This window comes from Amphiprion ocellaris, chromosome 18, assembly GCF_022539595.1.
Source record: "Amphiprion ocellaris isolate individual 3 ecotype Okinawa chromosome 18, ASM2253959v1, whole genome shotgun sequence".
Taxonomy (NCBI): domain Eukaryota; kingdom Metazoa; phylum Chordata; class Actinopteri; family Pomacentridae; genus Amphiprion; species Amphiprion ocellaris.
Window position 1 is genome coordinate 20,927,941 of NC_072783.1, and position 23,444 is coordinate 20,951,384.

A 23,444-nucleotide genomic window follows, 5' to 3' on the forward strand; every position below is an offset into this window, starting at 1 on the left:
TTTCCATTTAAAAACATGCAGTGCAACAAGTTTACTTTAAATGCTTTGCAGCTAAAACATTACACACCGTCTCAGACGCCTCAGTCCATAAATCACAGCTTACAGTAGGTTAAAAACTCAGCAGCAAGACTGATCACATACGCTAAACACACATTACTCCTGTCCTGGTAGAATTACTCTCCCTCCCATTCTTTATAGTACTCAGTTTAAGACGGTATTGATTATTTTTTAATTTCTACCCAGTCTTGCTCTGTTCTGCATCTCACAACTATTAACCCCCTACTCTGCACCGAGACCCCTTAGACCAGGAAATCAATTGCTGTTTAAAATTCCACAGTCCAGTTTTACCGTTTTAGCCCCAGCGCTTTGGAGGAAGCTGTGATTCACTGTCAGAACAGCTCAGTCAGTGCTTCATTTTAAAGCCTTTAAAAATGTTGGCATTCACATAATATTTTAAAATCTTTTCTATTTATTTTCTTAAATTATTCATTATTTATTTTTAAGGTTTCATTGTTGCTCTACTCTGTAAAGCACTCTGTATCTATAGTTTTGGAAAATGCTATAGAAATAAATTGGATTAAAGAGTTTGAAAGCTATGTGACATTTTTTTCACAGCTCAGTTTTTTTTTTTTTAAGTGTGCTCTTTACAATTAGCTCTTACAGAACTTACTAAATGTACACATCTGTCCTGGAAAACAAACAAACAAACAAAAAAAGGTCACTGCATTCACTCTGAGTCTCAAGCAATGTCCCGCCCACAGCTCCATCTGATTGGTTACAAGTCATGCGTATCAGCCAATCACTGAAAACTACAGTCTACAGCCCAGGACTGTAGGAACTTGGGTAAATTAGTAGATTTATTCTTCAAAGGTGAGGTAGCAGACACTGCTAAAGTTTAAATAAACACCACAAACATACACATACTCACTTTAAACAAGTCTTTACAACACACGGTGTAACTAGTTACTATGGTGACGCTGCCAGGCTAAGGCTATCAGTACGAGGTTTGCTGTGCCTCTTAGCTTGTGCTAACGCAAAAGTAAGAATAACTTTAACAATCTGCTGAAATGTAGAGACTCCAGTAGAGACACAACTTGCAGAAACTCAACAACAAGCACAGCCCTCTCCACAAGTCAGGACACTGGCTGCTTTCACAGTGATTGCGGCTACGCTAACAGCTAGCAGCTAAGTTAGGAGGCAGCCACAGATTACTATGCAACAGATTTTGGGGAACAGAAATAAAAAACGCTTTAATATATGGACCTTAGTGCTTAGTGGTCAATAAAAGTGACAGAAGAGAGAAAGATGATCAAAACAGAGAAGAACAAGAGACACGTCTGCAGGAGACAAATTGATTTTGAACCCTCGTCTGCGTTATCCCACCTGCAGCCTGAGTAAGCTTTTTATAGACAGATTTGTACACTTGGAGATGGTAAATGTTTCACAGTGTTAATGTTTTTTTTTTTTGTTTTTTTTAAGCAAATCCTGTTACATACATTAAATACAAATTACAAGAAAAACTAAATTTTTACAACATTTCCTCCATTAAAAAACTAAAAACTGTTAGTTGTCCACACAAAGCACCCATAATTTCACAAATAATGATAAATTACTTGTTTTTCCCACTATGAAATGCTCCCACGGGATCATTATTTTACAGATGTTTAAATTTTTAAAAAAGAAAGGAAAAAGACAACTCTGAAGTTAGGGCTATAAAATGACAAAAATAACAACATAATTATATTTTAAAAATGCTTAAATATAATACAGTTGTACTAAAAACAGTTTTATGCTACTTTATGCTTCCACACTGCTTCATTTTAGAGAGAAATATTGTACTTCCTAATCCACTACTTTATCTGACAGCTTTAGCTACATTTTGGATTATTTTTTTACACAATGAATAATATAACAAATCAAAATACAACACAACAAGAAAGACTAAACCCGTGGTTTCCAACCTTTTTGTTTTGACTTCTCCCAAAAAAGCAGCGTGTAGTCAGGCTCAAATTTGTCTCAGTTGTTAACTGCTTCACCAGTGACTTTTTTCTTTCATGGTTTCAATTCAGTAGAGGTTCAAATAATCCAATATCACAGCAAAAATCAAAGATGAGAGAAAAAGCCCTATATATAAAACCTAATCAAAAGGAGTTCAAACTAGCTCCATCTGCAGCAGCTACTGACACTATGATACTTCACTGTTAATAATCTAATACAGTAATGTCATATATAATAATATGAGTTAGAAGAACCAACCCAGAGCTTGTACTTGAATATTTTAACTACAGTTTGCTGCCATTTAAATATTTTGAAGTAACATTTCTCATACAGTACTTTTGAGTACATTCACATAGACTTAGAATTAGACAGACTTTATTAATCCAGAGGGAAATTTTGAAATGTATATTGCTAGATTTGCTCTTTTACCTAAGTAAAGGATCTGAATATTTCTTTCACCATGGCCTGTAACGTATTTAAATTATTATATATACACTACCGTTGAAAAGTTTGGGGGTCACTTAGAAATGTCCCTATTTTTTGAAAGAAAAGCTTTTTTTCAATAAAAATAACATTAATCAGAAACACAGCCTAGACATTGTTAATGTGGTAAATGACTATTGTAGCTGGAAATGATTGATTTTAATGGAATATCTACATAGGGGTACAGAGGAACATTTCCAGAAACCATCACTCCTGTGTTCTAATGCTACATTGTGTTAGCTAATGGTGTTGAAACGCTCATTGCTGACTAGAAAACCCTTGTGCAATTATGTTAGTACATGAACGAAAGTGTGAGTTTTCATGGAAAACATGACATTGTCGGGGTGACCCCAAACTTTCGAGTTTTTATTTTTCCCCACTTGGCAACCAGAGGCGAAGAACAAACATACATCAACCAATGTTATCTTTAAAGCTAGCTAGCTAGCTGCTTTATAAACACATGTTTTGTAACGTTTTTAAATGTGTGTTTATGAACATATAGTGTATGTATATTGTGTTTTTCAACACTACTTAAATAACCTGTTACATGTGTGAAATAGCAGCATGTTACTGTTGTCTGCGACGTCATCTGAAAACGTTGCGAAATCGTCGCTTCCTCTTTGGCGGAGCGGCTGCGTGAACGCGCAGCGCTCTTGAACGCGTCCTGCTCCTCATTGTGCAGCCAAGGAAACATCGGAAGGTTTCGACGACGTCGGTATGAAATGGCAGAAACTGCCTGTGTCACGGAAGCACTGAGATTAGGTTACGTAGAAGATACACATGTATGTTGCGGTGATCCCGGCCTGCTAGTGTGAAGAAAACGACAGTGTATCCGGACCTAACGAGGATTAAAGAGCTGTTTTTCCTACTACTAACCGCCCAGGTTGTGTCTCCGGCGGCAGGCAGCGAGCGGCGACTGCGGGTCGACACTGTCGGAATTAACCGGAGAGGGGTGAGCTCGACATATGGATTTTTGTGCCTGTGTGACATGTTTGCCGTGTTATTGTCAGCTGCTGAGGGCCGGGAAGGGACAAATTTGGGTCACACTCGTTATTGTAAGTAGGTGTTACACGGTGACCACCACAGCAGGCAGGACAGGTCTGGCCTAAATGGTACGAGGCAGCCAGACTGAGTGGCTACACTGGGAAGCACACTACTGTAACCTATCTATGTCCGAGCTACACACGTTAGCACAGCTCTCTGGGTGAAGTGTGCACCGGGTGCTGTTGCCAGTCACACAACTAGTGAAATGTTCCAATTAAAACGCTGTGACCTCCAGTCTGTGCTCTCCTAAAGACAATAACACCCTCCATGTAAACAGAAATCACTTATTGACGCCTTTGAATACAGCCTGCTTCCAGCTAGCATCAGTTTAATGCCTTTATTTACTGCTGTGGATTTATGTGGCTGAACTCCATTCCTGCACTGGACACTGAGTATAGGTGGGTTTATATTGGAGATTATACTGTAGCAGCGTCTCTGTGAATTCAGTAACAACACAGTGCAGATTGAATGTCAATATCTGGCTAATACACAAGACTGCAGTCTTTGTGTTTGTGTGGTTTTAATGCGTGTCTTAATGGCCTCACCGACCTGCAGATTGAAAGATGAAGATCTGTCTTCACCAGCCACTCAGCCCCTGTCTTTATTGTAAGTGAGGCAGTTTATCAGGTGAGGGGATTGAGTGGGGAGTTTAGTAAGCCATCAAATTATAAATGGTATTAATAATATCATCCGATCAAAGGTGTGTTTTGCTGAGATTGTCACAGGTTGCAGCTTGGTTTTGCTACCTAACGTGCCTCTGTAGTCATATTTGGGCTCCCAGACTGCACTGCTCATTGCACAGTGAGGTTTTCTGCCAAGAGAACAGCGATGGCCAGCCAAATGCACCAAGAAATCTGATTCCTGCACCAAAAGCAAAAGGTAGCCTCTAGAGATGGGATTATAATTCCTGGCGAACACATGATGAGCCCACTTTCACGTCAGCATTCTCTGCCAGCAGGTAGTGACAGATTTTAGGCACGTTACCCAATGAATATTTAATCATTGTAATTTTTCAGTTGATTTCCAAGTCCCTTTCTGGTAAAATTGAATGAACTGTGTGTGTATCTAGGCTCCACTAACAGGTCAGTTTATAGCACCCACAGGTGTATACTATATTATTCTTGCTGGGTGGAGTGCGTGCTTGATATAAAACGAGTCTGCACCATCGCATGAACTGCTTATCCTGCTCTGTCGTGGCAGCTGGGACCAGCCCTGTCACAAATACTCCAAACAAAACAGCATGCCACAGTTCAAACAGACATGGGTGAGAGCAAAGACAGTTTCCCTGAGAACGGATCACTGCAGTCTCGTGCCTTTGCACACCTTTGGATCATGTTTAAATCCTCTCCTGCAAGATGTGGCATTTCTCCTGTTGTTCTGTGCTTGTGCAAATATATTTTGTGGGAACACCTTGTGCAGCTATTGAAATAGGATTTGTTGCAGATATTCACACCGACAAAATATATTTGTGATTATTATCATCATTAAATGCATGCCAAAAAAATTTGCAATGATTTATATTTTTTCATACCATGCAGTATTGAAATATATTGCCATATAAATGTATTTGCTATTTCTGCTAGACTGAATGGCTCCCTTAAAATCACACATGTGGATTTAAAATCCACAAAAAGGAACAATAATTTCAGAGCTTGAACAGAAAACTCGGGTGTTTTAATTAGTGGAAAGCACAAGATAATGTCACTGTTTGTTAAGTTGGTGTTTCTGTGGGAAATTTGCTACATGTTCTTGGGGATGGATGTATTTTCCAGTGTTTGAAGCTGTGTCTTTGCTTTTTCTGTTATTTATAGGATGGTTATGCTTCACTTCACATAGTGTGTAGGGAGGCTGAACAATTTAGGGAAAATATCTATGTTATTTGGATTTTTCCAACAGCTGTTGCAATATGATTTGTGATGTAATTTTTTTAAAGCCAAGTCTCAGCTCAGTATTAACTGTGTGATTTAAAATGTGATGGAGTATTTCCACATGAGATACCGCCACAAACGTGACTGTCACACGATGACGATGGCATGAAATTTTTAAACCATTGACATGACAGTTTAAACCCTGGAAGATAATGTTTATCCCTTAGACTGTATATTACAGAGGGATATAGCTTTCCAGTCTTAAAAGTGAAGCCAATGCAGAAGTGCCCTAAACCTGCATTCTTAATAATAGCCAGCAGGGGGCGACTATCTGATTGCAAGAATATATCAGCATGTATAGAAATCTATGAGAAAATGACTACTTCTTACGTGATTTGCTCCATCAATAAACATTTTACTGATGAGTTTATTGGACAGGATCAGTAGTTTCAAGTCCTATTTGATACAGCATGGTGTTCATTTTGTAAATTATGGTTAAATTTTTAGTAAAATAGATGATAAAGCGGTTAGATTCATCCATTGGTCGTCATACTTTCTTTCAAAAGACGAAGATGGCAGTGGCCAAAATGCCAAACTTCAGGTGTCAGTGAAATTATTCGCAAACCAATGAATAAAGTCACAGTGGCTACATCCATCTTTTTATGCAGTCTATAGTATATCAATATGCAATTTACTAATTGCATTGATTATGTCATGATGTTGATTTGAAGTAATTGTTTTGCCACAATTTTTGACTGACTAGCCCATGTCCATGGAATACAGAAATGAAATAAATCATTTTGACTGTTCTTTAATCGAACAAATTGCAGAGGAAAAAGCAACCAATTCAACTGATCATTTATTTAAATAAGACACTAAAACTGTTGTTGAAAAGTTATTTTCCTGATCAATTGTTGTTAAGGCATTCTTTTGCAACGTGTTTATTGTCCATATTCTGTTGTGATGACGATGAAAATACAATTTAATCAGCACAGCAGCGCACGCACTCTCTAGTGATCATATTTAAAGCTTTCTGCTTGTGATGAGAACAGATAATCAGCAAATTGCAGGTCTACATGTGCAGTTTTTAAAAGTAAGAAAATTAAATACTCAGTCAGTTCCTCAGTTTAGGCTTTCTTGTTTTCTTTTGCTACATTTTTTTTAGACAGCAGCAATTTGTTAGTTGGAAGGAAATATGTTTTGTTTTTGATTGGTTAATTAACTAAGATTGGGTTCAAACTATATGAAGTTCAGGAATAAAGAGCCCCTGATTTGTCGCTGCAGACGATCAGAAGAAAAATGCGGTTCAGGGACTTTACTGGTACCAATATTTGACACACAATGTGTCCTTGTGAGCTCTTATCAGCAGCCGCTACTTTGGCTGAACGTGAGTGCTTCGCAGATAAAATCCAGCGCTGCTGATGAGCTGGACCGTGGCCATTCACATAGCTCAGACCTGTTTGATATTTGCAAGAATTTCACTGCATTTGGAGTGAATCAGAGCAGACCTGCAGTAGGCAGTGAGAGACAGATCCTCTCCCAGGAGACACAGTGTGATGGACAGCTGTGGGGGAGAGGATCTGGACAGGACTGCCAGTTCAAAAGCCATATCTGGCTCTTTTTGACACAGTTATCTGTTCTTTTCTGTCTGCCTGTCAGAGACATTATTTGCCCTCAGCTAGTTTTTTCAGTGCATGGCAGTAGCTGTGCCAGTTGAGGTTGATGGGGAATCTGCCATTCAGCTGCAGCTTTTCTGTGCATGTGTGTTACAACAGGTTTATTTGAGGATTATCAGTACTGTGCATCTGAACAGCCTTTGACCTCAGAAGCTGCCGTGTGGTGAAATACTCCTGTTGTCCTGCCATTTATCCCCATAATATCTGTGCACAAACATACAAAACACCCTAAATCACTGAGCCACTTTCATCATTCACATATTTATTTGTTTATTTTCATGCAGCCGTAGTGTGATTCTCTGCTGAGGTTGGTGTAGTTGATGGCCTGACACACTCTGTCAGATCCCTGAGCCCTATTTTCACACGCAGTCACAAATCCTCCAGTCTCACAGGGACACTTACACTGTATGTGCTGCTCTCCTTTAACATAGGAGACACAGTTATGCCACATTGCCAGATGAAGCCTAGCATCACTGTAGTGTATTCCGCAGCGTCTAGCTAGACGTACATGTACTTGGTTCAGCGGAGCTTAAATCCACACTCTCCCTTCAGTGTGCCCTGTATTTGATTTGCGAAATGACATTTTGTGGAAAGCATGTCTGAAGTAGCTTACATGTTATTTCTGGTCCCATGCAAAAAGACACCTCTGGCAAATGAAGGTGACATTTTTGCTGCTCGGCCGATGAGGCTATAAATATTATGCGAAAGGCGTTTCAGTTATTTTTTGTGAGAGGTGGCTACAAGAGTTAATTAAATTGGATGCAACATTAATCAGATGAATAATATGGAGATATAGGGGCCTGAGAGCGTTAAGTGTTGAGGCTGTTATAGAATCATAATCGTGCAAATGAATCCTTGCATGTTTGCTACAGTTGGGTAGGAATTGCATGACAAGACTTTGCATTGGTGGCTCTAAATTGTGCCTTGGAAGACTTACTATTTCACTTTGCATTTATTCTGTAAAAGAAAATTCTTAGCACTCAAGAAACACAGTGCAACAAAAACCCTTTGGCACAAAAGCTGCATCCAGTGAAAATATTTTCTGCATTTTTTCCTAATCATTTTTTTTTCCCAGTGATGCTCGATTAAGTTTGGAGTGTGTGCTGTTTGATTGCGTTGTTGTGTTATTTTTGTGAAGCAGCCAGGCCGAGGAAGTTCAACAGTACGCAGGCGGCCTTTCAGAAGGGGACGAGTAAGATCTCCATTTGTCCAATGTGTTGGACCCAGTCTGACACAGATCCAAGGAAAACCTGCCTGAACCTGATGGTCATAATCCAAGCTTTATAGACCTGATACACAACACGGTTCACCCAAAGAGACCTGAACAGAGAGAACCCAAACACAAGGAGAACCAAAATATGTTTTAGACAATTTAATTAAATGGCACACTGTTGTGAAAATTCATCATGACATATAATGTGATCACAGACAGTTTCTGTTTGGATCCATGTGGCTGTTGAACAAATTGGAACTGCATTTGAAAGAGACCTTGTCCGACCTGATTAGACTGAACTGAATTCACTGGTGTGACATGGGTTCTGACTCAGGTCTTGGGCCCTCAGACCGTACTGGATCTTGCTGAAGACCTCTTGTGAAAATATTTTTGGCTAGTGATAGAGTGATCCGTTGGTTGGCCCATGAAATAGTTCAGTGCCATTTGGGCATAATCAGCATCAGCCAGTTACTGGCTCATGAGGCGGGCAAGCAAAAAATGTTTGCAGACTCATCTTTAGACCTGAAATAGCATATTAAGTATATGATAAGTCTAAAATTAGCAGGGAACTTTGCAAAACAGGCAGTTAAGTAAAACGAGCATGTGTTACAACTCAATAGCTAGCCTCTGTAGGAGCTCTGGTGTTATTAGGTGAGTTAGGGAAATCCAGAAACAGCAGCATAGTACACTGCATTGCCATAGAAAGTGACACAATATGCTTACTGCAACGTTAGATGTCAATGTGTTTTTGTGGTCATTAGTCTGTGTAATTGTTACATTTGGTATTTTGTTTTGTCTTCAGAATGACTCACAGTGAGTTGCTTCTGCTAATTCTTGTGCCAAATTTAAACAGGATGACGAACCACCTGGCCAACATCGGCCCTCATGTCGAAGTCTGTGTTTTAGAGTATCGTGTTTACCTATCCTTGAGGCCGTCCCTTGTTGATGGTCACAGGGATAAAGGCATAGGTTAGGTGTAGTTGAGAGAACTGGTTGGGGTTATGGATACGGTTGGATGCAGGTTAAGGAAGGAGGAAGCGGACACAGATTTAACATTTTTGTTCTGCTGGTCTGGTGGTGTTGTGCACCATGGGATACTGTCACTGCACAATAACACAGCAAATCATCACATCACCATCTAATGTGTGGCATTTAGCCTCAGAACAAGATTAAAAACATGTTTTTCAGCCACTGCGGAAAATGTTCTCAGGGTATCTTTGATAATAAGATGGTCTCTGAACTTAACAGATAATACATTTATATGTGTTTCTGAAGATATAAGTCTGAGTGTTTTCAAGGGTCTGCGTCTTTCTGCCAAACGTTGTCAGTGAGCTACTCGCTTGCTGTAAGATAAAATAAATGCGTTCAGACTCTTGTGTGTTGTGAACCTTTTATTCATGCTCTGCACTGCGTAGCTCAACTGCAGACTGTTGTTGACAAGGTTCTGCACCCAGAGACAGAAGATGTGGTTCTGATCAGAGTTGGAGGAAGAAGTAGGGAGGATGAAACACGAGTAGATAAGAAAGGAGGCGCACTGAGAGCTCCATTAAGACGAGACAGGCAGGGTGGCATTGCTGCACTGTTTGAACCAATAGAAATATCACATTGTGACATCTGTTGATTTCAGGCAGCTTTGAATTTTAATTTGACATTTTCCTGCTTCTTCTAAAAATTCAAAGAAACGTCTCGAAACAAAGTAAGTGCATTTCATTCTGAGCGAACAGTCTGTTTGGTGATCTTTGTACTGAGTATGAATTTTACTTGACTTTAGCGTAGCTCAGTTCTTCCTGAGCCTGATCTAGTATCAGGTTTGAGTCAGGTTTAACTGAGGTGATCTCGACTGCAGCCCTGCAAGTTAGAGTTAAATGGAAGAAAACATGAGAGGAATTCTACCCAGGGATAGAAAGATGACTAACAGAGAATAGAGCGATTAGAAGAAAGGGCTTGTTGGTTAATGGATACCGAAAGGAAAGGGGTGGGAGGGTTATGCTAACAGTACTTAGGAGAAACCCAGAGGTCAGGTCACGGCCCATGGAACGTACAGCTATCGCCACAAAGCCGACCTCTCAACACAATGTTCCAAATCCCACTAATGATTTGTCATCTTCATATCCAGCATGAAACCCGGCTTCCTGCTTCCTCTCTGCCTCTCTTTACCCGGATCACTGCTCCATCGCTCTGACCTTTGGGTTTGGTATAGACTGTATGCACAGCTCCTCTCCGATGTAGGATGGACTTCAGAGACATAGCAGTCATTACAACTGATGAAGCTCTCTTTAGGAGTGGCTGCTTTGATTTTCTGACACTAATGAATCTTTCGGTGTTGAATCAAGGCTTTAATTGGGCTGAAGAGAGGGAAAGATAACATTTGTACTGTTAATATGTCTACGCTGCAGTGGGTTTGATCACTACCAGTAACTTAACAGTTCTCTTGAAGGAATACATAAAGCTGTGCTTTAAGAAATGCAGACAACAGCATTGAACATTTATTACAATAGGGCCTCATGTAACACTAACCCAGTGAGTGTTTAATTAAATGAATTGGTTGCTTTTATAAGGTAATAATCTGTACTGGACAACCAGTACTGTGTGACAGAGCGATGGATCTATGTGAGCAGTAAAACAGCAATTCTTCGAAGTTTTATTACGTCTCAGTGGTTTCCATTCAAATGAAGTGCAAATTCTAAAAGAGTTGTCAGAAAGTCTGCCAAGGAGCGTGCAAAATAATACATGCTGTAAGATAAACAGTAGATAGTGGCAATTTTCCGCTCTGGTTTTAATAACAACTGTGGAAAAAGAATATGCAAAAAGGCTATATTCCAAATCGCATAGCTTTTTGTTTGCTTACTGCATACTACACTGTACTGTGGCATTGCATTGCATGCATACAATCTGGACATACTACTCGTATTAATGCACCCAAAACTTTGACTGTAACGTGAAATGAGCCGTCATCTGTTTGTGTGCTGTCTGTGGCTCCAAGCCTGTTTAGATTTGTGCGAGATACATGACATGTGTGAGATAACTGCAAAGGATTGTGGGTCACAATGGCCAGAAAAGAATGCTGGCTTGCATACTGCAAAATGTGACTGGACGTAGTAGGACATCCCGGTATTTTCATCATACTGCGTGGTATATATTGGGACATAGTAAATTTTCTTCTGGCATGCTACATAGTATGATGGTATAGATGTTGGAATAATTATTATAGATTGAACAAGTGTGACTCAAACCTCAATAGAAGCATGATGAAAATGTTTTTCATGTAATAATTTCAGTGAAATTATTCTTCACACAGATCTGATGTTTTTTTGACTCTACACTGGCAACAGCTGTGGCTCGAGGCATTATGTTTTTAGGTTGTCCGTCCGTATGTCCCATTCTCATGACATTTCTTGAAAGCCCTGAGGCAATTTCCTCAAATTTGGCACAAATGTTCACTGGGACTCAGCGATGAGCTCATGAGATTGTGTTGTACTGTGTCCTTACAAACACTGCTTTGGCCATAACTCGGGAATTCATATGCTAATTATGACAACATTTTACACAAATTCGTCTCCCCTATTGTTTTGCAAAAAAAAATTCTGTTCATTATTCACCATCAAAACTCAGTTACAGAAGGAGAAAGTGCTACTGGACCAGTTGGCAGAGGCAGTCAACAAGGTGGCAATGGGGATTGAGTGATATGATTTTTCTGGGCCCAAGGACACCAATTACCAATATTTGACACTGATATACATTTGTAGTAAAAATGAAAATCTTGGTGTCAAAATTTCGAATAACTTCAACACAAAAGTTCATTAAGTTCCTTTTGTTTATGTTTTACGTGTTTAATTAAAAGAGAACTTGCAGCATGCATCATTTACATCAGGATGTTTCTGCTGAGTCTGTTTCAGTTTCACATTTTGCTTTTACAGATACACCAACTTTCCCACTTCAGCCAAATGTGTAAACTTTTTGTTTGCATTTCCACTCGAGCATTTCATGCACAATAGAAAACGTGCATGAAAACAGGAGGATGGAAACACACCTACTGGCTCTGATCCCAAACAATGGCTGCAGGTAGTGGACATGCAGAACCTGTTTATAGACTTTGCCACTGGACAGCTCTGTCCGACTGATTTCACACTGAGCTCTAATTGCTGAGAAACACAGATACGGCATGTCATGTGAGAGACAGTGTGAAGTTTGACACTGCCAGAAGTGAAAGCATTTGTTCCAAATCGCCTTTATATAATGATTCATTCTAAAATAATTAAAGGTAGGATCTTAAATGAATAGCAAAAAGGTGAAGCAGGTTACATGAATCTTTTAGAGAATGATGGAATCACTTTAAACAGAACATTTTTTTTTCAGCAGTGCAAAGCAGCGTTGTAGAAATCTCCATACTTAGACCTGACAGATTTTTTTATTTATTTTTCTGAATCATATCTAATTACTTTTTCTCTTCACACTCTGCAGGTCTTGAGAGACAAGCTCCACTTGGATGCCCAGGCACAGTGTTCGTCCAAGGCTTCACCATGAACCGGAACAAGCGTGAAAAGGAGTACTACAGTATAGATGTGGGCGATTCAACTTTTATGGTTTTAAAGCGCTATCAGAACCTCAGACCCATCGGATCTGGAGCACAGGGTATTGTCTGGTGAGTAAAGATGAACCAGAGGGAAAAAAAAAACCCCAATAAAAATAGTCATCGATTTGTCAACATGAGAGTTTATGTTGACCTTGGAGGCACCAGTTTAACAAAATAATCTTAACTCACGATGATGCAATCTTCATCAGCAGATTGGTGTCTTATTTACTTCTTGAATGTGCAGAATTTGACTTTGCACGCAGAAAGTGCGAAACATTTAATGGAAGGTATGATTGACGAGGTTTGACTTTGCTAGCTCTTGGCTCTGCAAGTTGATGATACAGATGTAAAAAGATCTGCATAAGTTGCATACAATGCAGAAATTGATGCATAATGTAGTAATTGTTGACAGGGCAGTATGGTGGTGTGTTCCCTTTGGATTTTTGTTGATGGGAAAGGGGTGGGTGTTGACGTGACTTTACTCAGCTCCATTACAGAATTGGTTTCTGTATATGGTGATGATATTCTGTCATATCGGCAATGTGCCACTATTAGCATTGTTTGCATATCTATCATTCCAGGTGTTGATTAGTCTTACCGTCGAATCTCTAATTAAGTGCCAATGTGGGCAGTCAGAAGTAATTGAGTTCCAGTTCGTGTAACATAAGCTAAGCATGATGATCTCATCATCAAGTTCTCTGCTGTCATTAACCTGCTCCTCATATCAGGGAGGAACACCAGGAAACTGAAGCAGCATCAGTCAGTTTGTCATGCAAGGAATTGCTGGCTATGAAATATCAGCATCTGCTGTGCGTTCAGTTTGTGCACGATAATGCTGTTTTTAGTTTTATCACCAAATTTGTGATAGTTGCATCCCATAAGAGCTGACTGACCATCTGTCTGCTCTAACACTGCTTTTAAACAGGAACATATGCTCAATGACTGGAAAAATAGTCACTCAGCATATATAATACAATTTAATTCAACAACCCTATCATGAACGCTCCTGGTTTATGTGATGCTGCAAACAATTTCACAGTTTTCAACTGCATTATTTTTGTTTTGCTCTTGGTTGACTGCTTTGGGGCAGCAGGTGGCCTCCGCTTCTAAGTCGACGATAGCGCAGCTTCTTTTTTTTCTTTCATTTTATTGGTCTGTGGAGATGAAAATTGGATATTTTGTTAATAAGAGCTGTTGTTCCTCCTCTGCTTTTGAAATGGAGTGGGGGTCAAAGCCCTCCTTCCTTTGTGCTTGTTGTGGGGTGCAGCTGTAACGTCGTCAGCAGGAATGCTGCTGCTGTTCTGGTCAGGATGAGTTTCTTCGGCAGCAATCAGCTGCTGATGCCTGATTCAGGTTTGGCATTTAAAAAATGCAGATGTTTTGGCCTGCCTCAAAGATGTTTGTGGTTGACATCTGTCTGTCTTTGGTTGTAAACAAATTAAACCACTAAAATCTCATCTCTTTGTATCAAAGTTACACAATTAGAAGTGTTTCCCACTAAAATAATATTTGGGTTTGTTATGTACGAAATCCCAGAAGTCTGAATCAGTGTTTTTCAGACTGTCATTGGTATAGTGCAGTTTTAAGGAGGAATGTTTAGCCAAAGTGTAGCTTTAATTACACTTGCAGTTGGCCAATGAGCTGTTGTCAAACTCAAGTAATGTCCTGGCTTCACCTCTTTCTCGTTTGCTCACATTTCACAGATACTTGTTGCATATTCAGCTCAAATGATTGTGTCTGCTTTAACGTTAGGTTACTGTGCAGTAGGTTATGCACATCAAGATGCAGGACAGTTTTCCCTTCAGCAAATGAAAACCCTGAATCCATGACTAGCATTGCTTTGTTGTTGTATAATCACTGTGCTGACATTATCAGGTAAGTGCAAAGATTTGCACTTGTTGTTTTGTTTGTTTAATTGTATCACCCTCAATATTAAGCATCTGTGGCAAAAAATAGCTTAGACTCCTGTAACAAAAATTGATCATATAGAGGAAACATTGCATTGGTGGAGGTTCTCACCTTTTCTCTGTGCAACTTAAAAACATTTTCTGGAATCTCAGTTTAGAGATGAAATAACCAGACTGAAATATGTCTTTCTCAGCTGCACATTACAAAAAAATCTGGGATTTTACCTCAAAATCTAACAGTCCTATAAATGCACACTTGCCATGAAGCATTCCTGCTCTCTGAGTTTTAAACACTAGTACAATACAGTTGCAAAGTTTTGTGAGTCACATTTCTGTGTGAAACTGTTTTAGTCATCCGTCCAAATGATTAACTGTGTTACAAAATATCGACTTCTTTGATTGAAAACCCCGAAGTTACAAGCTTGTGAATGTATAGGTGTTTGTAGGATTAGTGAACTACAGCTCCCAGGGTGCACTTTGTCAAGAAACTTCCAATCGCCAAGCTGAAACTTGAGTCAGTGAGCCATTATTTGTGGGTTAGCGCTAACAACAAATCTAAAAACTGGAATAGCTTATTGGATTCCCTACTGTTCTGATTCGTGCTGGTGACTGCCTTCTCTTCCTTCGCAGTGGCACTCGAGGCTCATGGGTATTGTAGTAGTTCAACCCGTTTGCCATGCAAAAATGACAAAACATTTCTTAGAAACAAAGCTGAAACGATTAGAACTGGTGCCTCTAACAGAAACCTATAGGGTACATTTATGCTGGACAATTTTGTATTTCTGTGTTCAGAAACATTGAGGATATTATTTAAAGAAAAAATTGAAATGAAAAATCTGAATATGGAAAATACTTGGGGAAATGGCATCCCCTCCAACTTTGCAATTCGACAACCAGACGTTAAAGGAATACATACTTGCTATAAACATTGTGGAAAAGCCTCTGATGGTAGGCATATTTCTGCTCTCTGAGAAGAATAATTGTCATATTCTCCAACTGTAGTTCCAAAAAACAAAAATAAGAAGAGCATTCTGTCCTGCTGGACAACTTAAGAAGACTGAGGTGTCAGTTCTGTGAGAAAATTTTGACTGAGCTGCACCAAAGATGCTTGTTGAGATTACTCCTTGTGCTCCTACTGTCACATTGCAAACCACCGCTGATAATTAAAATATCTGAGTTTCATCAAAATGTCCCAAAAAAATCCTAGTGGGGAGAGAGCAGCAAAAACGAAGACACACTTTATAGACATGCATCACTGTTGAGTGAATTTCTGCTTTCGTTCTTCACCGCAGTTCAGCGTACGACCACAACTTGGAGAGGAACGTCGCCATCAAGAAGCTGAGCCGGCCCTTTCAGAATCAAACTCATGCAAAACGGGCCTACAGAGAACTGGTGCTCATGAAATGTGTCAACCACAAGAACGTAAGTGCTGGAACAACATCTGACTTTCTGTTGCTTTTAATGTTCCTTTATATCAGTTAGCATTAGAGATGAACCTTTACCTTTACTGGCACCTTTACTGTCTAGGCTTAAATCTGACTTTAAACACACAAAGTGAAGAAATAGTGTGATAAAAAGCATACAGGAGACTAGAGCTCCCTGTAGAAACAAGAGAAGACATTTGGATGGAGCAAAGCTTACCCCGAGGAAAACTCTGGAAAATGTTAGCTGTGTTTAGTCTATATATCAACTTGAAGGTCATTCTCGTGCTTGTGCATCATTTTTAATTGTGCTGCATCTTTCTGCATTTTAAATGATTAAATATTGATATGTGGTTATATTTGAAGCGATGTAAAGCACTGTTGCAGAGTGAATTAAAAAACACAGTGTATTAACCTGACAGGTGATCTCTTGGAGGCTCACATTCAGTGCAGCAATAAATGCTGAGAACCAGGCATGGAGACAAACGGGAATATTTTCGAATCACCACAATGCCTCCCCCAGCTGCGTCGTGTTTTTGTGTTGTGAATTAGAAGATGTCCTGCTGTTATTCATAATTGATGCTCAGGCTGTTGCAGTCTGTCAGAGAAACAGTTGGCCCTGCTGGTTTCACGGATGCAAAGGTACAAATGTCGTCATTCACCACAAAGCCTCACCTCAATAAATGTGCTTTTTATTTTGACAGATAATCGGCCTATTAAATGTATTCACACCACAGAAGACACTGGAAGAATTCCAAGATGTGTGAGTATTACGGAGTCAAATAACAGCTGCTCGGATCAATTTGAGGATGTAACATGCTGGGGGCTCAGAAGATCTGTTGTGACTTTTAGGGGCTTGTGCAGATTAGCTGGATCTCTGCTTAATGCTTTATCATGCTTTGCTTTAAATACATACCACAGGGAGTTGAGATGGTTGGGGCTATTTCTACAAACTAGATTCAGTTATCAGGTAGCAATATTTCATCATGAAACAGTTGAACACTGACAGCAAAACGCATAAAAACCTTATTTGATACTAAAAGTGGGTAAAACAAACAATACTTCATCATTAGTTTTAGTTGTTTGTGCATGCCGGCTTATAAACTGTACATTTGTGTGGACTCTGTTTTATTAAGAGCAACATCGGGGTATATTTAGCGGAGTCCTGGACGTATTTCGAAGTCGACAAGATGTCCATGTGAGTGGAAGCTGGCTGTAAAATCACAGGGGGGAATACTGGGCCGAAATGTGGGGGAAGTGATGCTTTCGTAGAGTATGACGGGAACAAACATGATTAATGCCATCCTCCAGAAGCCCAGAGAGTGTCTGTGTGTGTGTGTGTGTGTGTGTGTGTGTGTGTGTGTGTGTGTGTGTGTGTGTGTGTGTGTGTGTGCGTGTGTGCGTGTGTGCGTGTGTGCGTGTGTGCGTGTGTGCGTGTGTGTGTGTGTGTGCTGCTGTGTCTGCCTGATTGGAGCTAAAAAGGAAACTGGACAAATCATAGCCAGAGGGTTGCAGAGCTACGACACAGTTAGAGGATGAAGGCGAACACTCCATTTGCCTGTGTGTTTGAATGCATACTTGCATTACAGGGAACATGACAGCGTGTTGTACAAATTTCTGAAAATATGGATTTCAGCATTTATAGATGTGTGCTTCCACTAACCCTATCACAAAAAATGTTCAGTGACGGTGTGTTTTACCCATTTTCAGTCTACGACATAGTGTATTAAACTGTAGAGTGTACACAGATTTCTTCCAAGCACAAGTCCCACTTTTGACAGTGTAGAAGTGCATGCTCTGTCGCCAAGATGTTGCTTTTTGTCAAGAAAAAAACTCTGTCAGAGGTTCCTTGCTCCACGTAGGAGGTTTGAAGCGACTGATGATGTAACAGCTGCCAGATAACATAACATCATTATTTGGGAGAAGGAGAACTCTTACTGTCACTTCCCAAATGCCAGGTAAAATAAGTGCTGCGTGGGCGATGAGATAACAAAACAAAATGTAACTTCACATTTGTTTTAGCTTGTAGTAAAGCATATGCATACGCTTGAATGACATCTTTAAATGACATTGTCAAAAAAATGCAGCATCACGTGTGAAATATTACTGGTTGATGTAAAACCCCAACATGTAAAGGCAGTACAAGTGATTTGTATTTGTTGCTGTGTGCCGGTTTAAATTGTGTCGCCTCCCTGCAGCTATCTAGTGATGGAGCTGATGGATGCCAACCTCTGTCAGGTGATTCAAATGGAGCTGGACCACGAGAGGCTGTCCTACCTGCTCTACCAGATGCTGTGTGGAATCAAACACCTGCACGCTGCAGGCATCATACACAGGGTTAGTCATACTAATATACACACACACACACACACACACACGTGGTCACACATGCACAACCAACAGCATTTATCAAGTGTTGTGAGCATGCATGCAAGGTCAAACCAATGTGCAGCTGTAAACTAAACATTTGATAATTTGAAACCTTGGCATTTTAGCAGATGATGATGTACAGTATACAAAGTATATATTAAAAGTTTACGGTTTAAATAAATAGTTCAATATTCTCATAATCATAGAGCTAACGTGTGTTTGGAAATGCATACATGTTGCTCAAGCGTGTATGCTACGTGCTTTTTCCTATAGTAGTATTCAGTGGAGTTTGTGATGTTTATAAAATCACCATGGAAACGATTACCTGGCAGCTAATTAATGTATTTGTGAACGTTGTGTTTTTACATAGAAATCTATGCAAAAGCATTATATAGTAGTACTATGGCTTTTTTATGTACTTCAGTCCATAGTTGCTCATGTCCACTGCAGTGCATCTGCCTTTTTTGCCTAAATTTCCAGAACTGAGAAATAATCTTAATGCTTTATGGGATGCAGATAGCTCAAGTGGCGTATTTGGTAATTTGATGTATGCCATCAGGGTGTCTTTGGCATGATGGAAAGTTTCAGATTCATCACGTACTGCTTAAATTCAGTAGTAGATAGAATACCATTTTGTACAGACCCTCACATGAGAAAATCATACTTGTTTTTGGCCAGCAGAAAAGACTTCCTGTAGTCTGTTCTGGTTTTCTGGCAACCTCACAGTGATGATCAGACTTCAGATAGTCACTGATCTTGCACTAAAATCCGTGTAAAACCGCGGTTTTGCACTTCAGTTTCTGTAACCGTTACACTAAGAGAGTAATGGTGATCTTTAGAGGTGCGGATGGATTTGGTGAAGCTGTTTTTCTCTTGCATCTAGTTTATATGCTAAGCTAAGCTTCATGGGTGCTGGTGGTAGCTTATTATTAAGCTTACAAACACGAAAGTAGAATGTTCTCAGCTAACTCGCCGCATGAAATGTCAAACTGTTGATAGAATCTGATTTCATTTGCATTTCATGACACTTCTATAACATATAAAACAACCAAACAGAAACAGGTTGTTATGCTGTGGAAATGAAGTCCACGTTGCCGTAACACACACACACACCCACTCATTCATGTACTCATGTTCACCTGGAAACAACAGAGACAGGATGACAAGACGGCGCCCTGAAGCATCAGCAGCAGCATACAAACGATCTCTCTTGTGTGTACGCACAAACACACTAAGTTCCTACGACACACACTGTCAGCACTCTGTCAATCACACTCGGCGAGATATGCAGCAGTAAATTAGCAGAGCTCCTCTTGCTCCGCCAGCCAGAACTAATTGAGCCACAGGCGGAGCTAACCAGCCTCGCTCGCATCGGCCCGGCTCGGCACGCAAAGCTTTCATAAGGTGAACAGATAGAACATGAGTCATGGATAGCCAAAGATTCTGCTCTCTTGTTTTTGTGGGCATTGTCTCAGTGATGAAAGTTCTCTTGTCTAATTTAGCACTCACTCTAGGAAACCTTTTTCCATCTATTAAAGCAATCAAGTGTAATTGGATGTGCTGTAGCCTTGCAGTTTGATGATGTAGTGAAGATAATGTGATCAGGAGGGTTTATAATGAGTTAAAGATTTCCTGAAATGAGATTTCGTCTTGGGGACGTCATCAGGAGACACGGCATCAGTTTCCATAGCTACACTGATGATACACTGCTGTACATTGCCGTGTCTCCTGATGACACAGGACCAATAGATTCCCTTTTAAACTGTATTTTAGACATCAAGTCATGGATGGCAGTGAACTTCTCACAGCTCAACCAGGACAGAACTGAGGTTTTAGTTATAGGTCCTGAAGGACAGAGAGAGAAACTTTTATCAAAATTACAAGATTTTAAACCAGCACAATCTATAAAAAAGCTGGGCGTGATTTTTGACTCTGAGCTGAATTTTATCCCACATATTAAAAATATCACAAAAATAGGTTTTTACCATCTGAAGAACATAGCCAGAGTCTGACCGTTTCTCTCTCAGACAGCACAGAGGTGCTAATGCATGCTTTTATCTCTTCTCGTTTAGACTATTGTAATGCCCTGCTCTCTGGTCTTCCTAAAAAGAGTATTTTAAATCTACAATTATTGCAAAACTCAGGCGCATGTGTGCTGACAAGGACCAGAAAGCAGGCCCACATTACACCAGTTTTAAAGTCGCTGCATTGGCTCCCCGTCTGCTTCAGGATACATTTTAAGGTTCTTTTATTAGTTTTTAGAAGTCTTAAAGGCTGTGCGCCTTCTTATTTATCTGATCTTCTTTTAACGTATTGACCCTTGCGGATCCTGAGGTCCTCCAGCACCGGCCTTTTAACTGTACCAAAAGCCAAAACTAAAACCCATGGTGAGGCAGCATTTAGCCACTATCGCCCCCACCTGTGGAACAGCCTGCTGGAGAACCTCAGGACTGCAGAGACCGTCAATATTTTTAAAAGAAGGTTAAAGACTCACCTTTTTAATCAGACTTTTAACTGAACTTTTAAATTCTCCTTATGTTCTTATCAGTCTTTATTATCTTCTGTATTTTTACTCTTGTAACCTTTTTTCTTATCTTACATCAGGCCTTTTATTCTATCTTGTACATTTCCTCAGGGGTCCTCCACACTGGGGGCTGCATCCGGTCTAGTGCCTGGGGTGCTGTCCACGGGTCCCTTCGGCCTGGCTGGTTGGGGGGGCTCCCCACCTCGGTGTGGGGGTCCCCCTGCCTGTCGGGGTCGGGGGGTCTGGGTGCCGGTGCCCCTGGCGGGCATGGCCTGCTACTCCTCCCAGTGTGGACGACCCCAATGGAGGCGTTTTCCACAATCCTCAGTGCCATGCCATGTCTCCCTACAGTCAGTGGTGAGAGTGTGTGTGTGTGTGTGCGTGTGTGTGTGTGCGTGTGTGCGTACGTGTGCGTGCATGTGTAGTTGTGTGCATATATGTATATAAGGAGGGAGGGAGGGATGGGTTTTCTTGTTTTTAATGTTTTTAAATGTTGTAAAGCATGTTGTGTTGCATTTTTACTGTATGAAAAGTGCTCTATAAATGAAGTTTGATTGATTGATTGATTGATTGAAATCACCTCTGGACATTTTTGTTGTTTTTTGTTGTGGAATGTGTATGATGGTCACTATGAAGGAAAAAACGCATTGCTTGGAAAATACTGATGAAGTAAACAGTTTGCTGATATGTGAATTATGCTGAAAAAACAATCACCCAACCCAAAACTGTCATTGCTGGATGATTAACTGCAATAAATCATCTGGCATATGGCCATTTGTAGATTGTAGCCATGGGCAATGAGCCTTGATGATAGGACGCCTTATGGGTCGGAAACATGAAGAGCTGGAGAGATAGCACCAGTTTAGTTTAAGATTAGCTTTAGAAGAAGGGAAATGTCTTTACAAGAGAAACTATTTCAAAAGATCTTTGTTTTTTCAGCAGTGGTGATTGACATGAGGTTCTGCAGAACATAATGCAGCACTGATATGAAAACAGTGAACTCGGGGAACAGATAAACAAGTAGAAAATAGTCTGGCCAAACAAAACAAAGACTTTGTGGTTACTGTGATACATCATCTCTGTTGGTATCATGCTGTACCAGAGTGATTGATCGCCTCTTCTTAGGGAAACAAGATCGGATATCCGAGCTGAATTACACCAGCTGCAGTGTTTACCATATATAGAATATTTTAGGAATATTTGCTCCTACTTAAAAAAAATATTTTCTTCTGTATTTTCTCTGTGCAAAATATCATTGTTGCATTGTTCACATTTGGAAAAATGCCTTGTCCAATTGAGAATGAGTTTGTTTTTTATGAAAACCTATTGCAACACTACCCCTACATACAACATTTAGATAAGGGGTGTCAAACGTGGCCTGTCGGCCAAAACCGGCCCAACTTTGTAAAGTGTAATAATTGCAGAGAAGACATTAACTGTAAATTTAAAATAATTTCTAGACCTTGACAGGTTGTTTTGATCATAAAGTAAAAAAAACTATGTTGCTCATTGTTCTTTTGTCATTTTGTGTCTCATTTTTGTAATATTTGTCTTGTTTTTGTTGGTTTTTTTTGTCTGACTTTTGCCGTTTTGATCATAAAGTAAAATACTATATTATTCAGTTCCAGATATCTGTGACTAAATGTTTCGTGCCTTTGTAGACACTCTGTGATCTGTAAGTTGTAATGTGTAAATGATAAACTGAGGCATAAAATTGTTGAAACTGAAGTTGAAATCTCAGGTTATTCCTTAATTGTGAACATTTTCTGAATGTACTGTTTTGCACTTAAAGGAAAAATTTGGAGTTCTGGTTATGTATAGGCTATGTTATATCTCACAGGACCTGAAACCCAGTAACATTGTGGTGAAGTCTGACTGCACACTGAAGATCCTGGACTTCGGCCTGGCCAGGACGGCCGCCACCGGTCTCCTCATGACGCCCTACGTGGTGACCCGCTACTACCGCGCCCCCGAAGTCATCCTGGGCATGGGCTACCAGGCCAACGGTGAGTGGAGGGAGCGGCTTCTTGACAGCAATCGGCCAATGGGGAGCTGCTGCCTGGCCTGCTGCATGGCCCTCACCCCCCTGAGATGTTTCAAGATCACTTCCCAAACACACTCTCACACACGAGCACTCTCCCCGTTCCTGTAAAGGTTGCACTCAGGGGGGAAGTTGGCATGTGGGGGCATCGGTGCTTTGTGGAGGATCTTCCTGTCTGCGGACTCCGGCGCCCAGCAGTGCTTTAGCATGTGTTTGATGTTTTATTAAGAGGTCGCCCGTCCTGAGCTCAATACAGCCTGGCTAAAATAATGCCAGTATGAATACAGGCACTTGTGCATGCTTCAGCAGTTTCACTCTGCGCTCCT

The 23,444-nt window shown here is 40.3% G+C and overlaps 1 protein-coding gene across 6 annotated transcripts in view; it reads left to right on the forward strand.

The window, feature by feature from the left end:
• Positions 1-3,155: 3,155 nt before the first annotated feature.
• The window catches only part of mapk8b (mitogen-activated protein kinase 8b), a 140,929-nt gene continuing 120,640 nt past the window's right edge, over positions 3,156-23,444 (forward strand). For 5 of the 6 annotated variants that reach the window (XR_008599473.1, XR_008599472.1, XM_055004559.1 and 2 more), the window contains exons 1-6: positions 3,156-3,433; positions 12,744-12,924; positions 16,055-16,184; positions 16,888-16,946; positions 18,382-18,520; positions 22,918-23,083. Coding sequence is in view for 4 of the 6 variants with exons in the window: in XM_055004559.1 (XP_054860534.1) it covers positions 12,803-12,924; positions 16,055-16,184; positions 16,888-16,946; positions 18,382-18,520; positions 22,918-23,083 (616 nt within the window). In the remaining 2 variants the exon portion in view is untranslated. The remainder of the gene's footprint in view (positions 3,434-12,743; positions 12,925-16,054; positions 16,185-16,887; positions 16,947-18,381; positions 18,521-22,917; positions 23,084-23,444) is intronic. The other variant, XM_055004558.1, reaches the window with a different exon arrangement.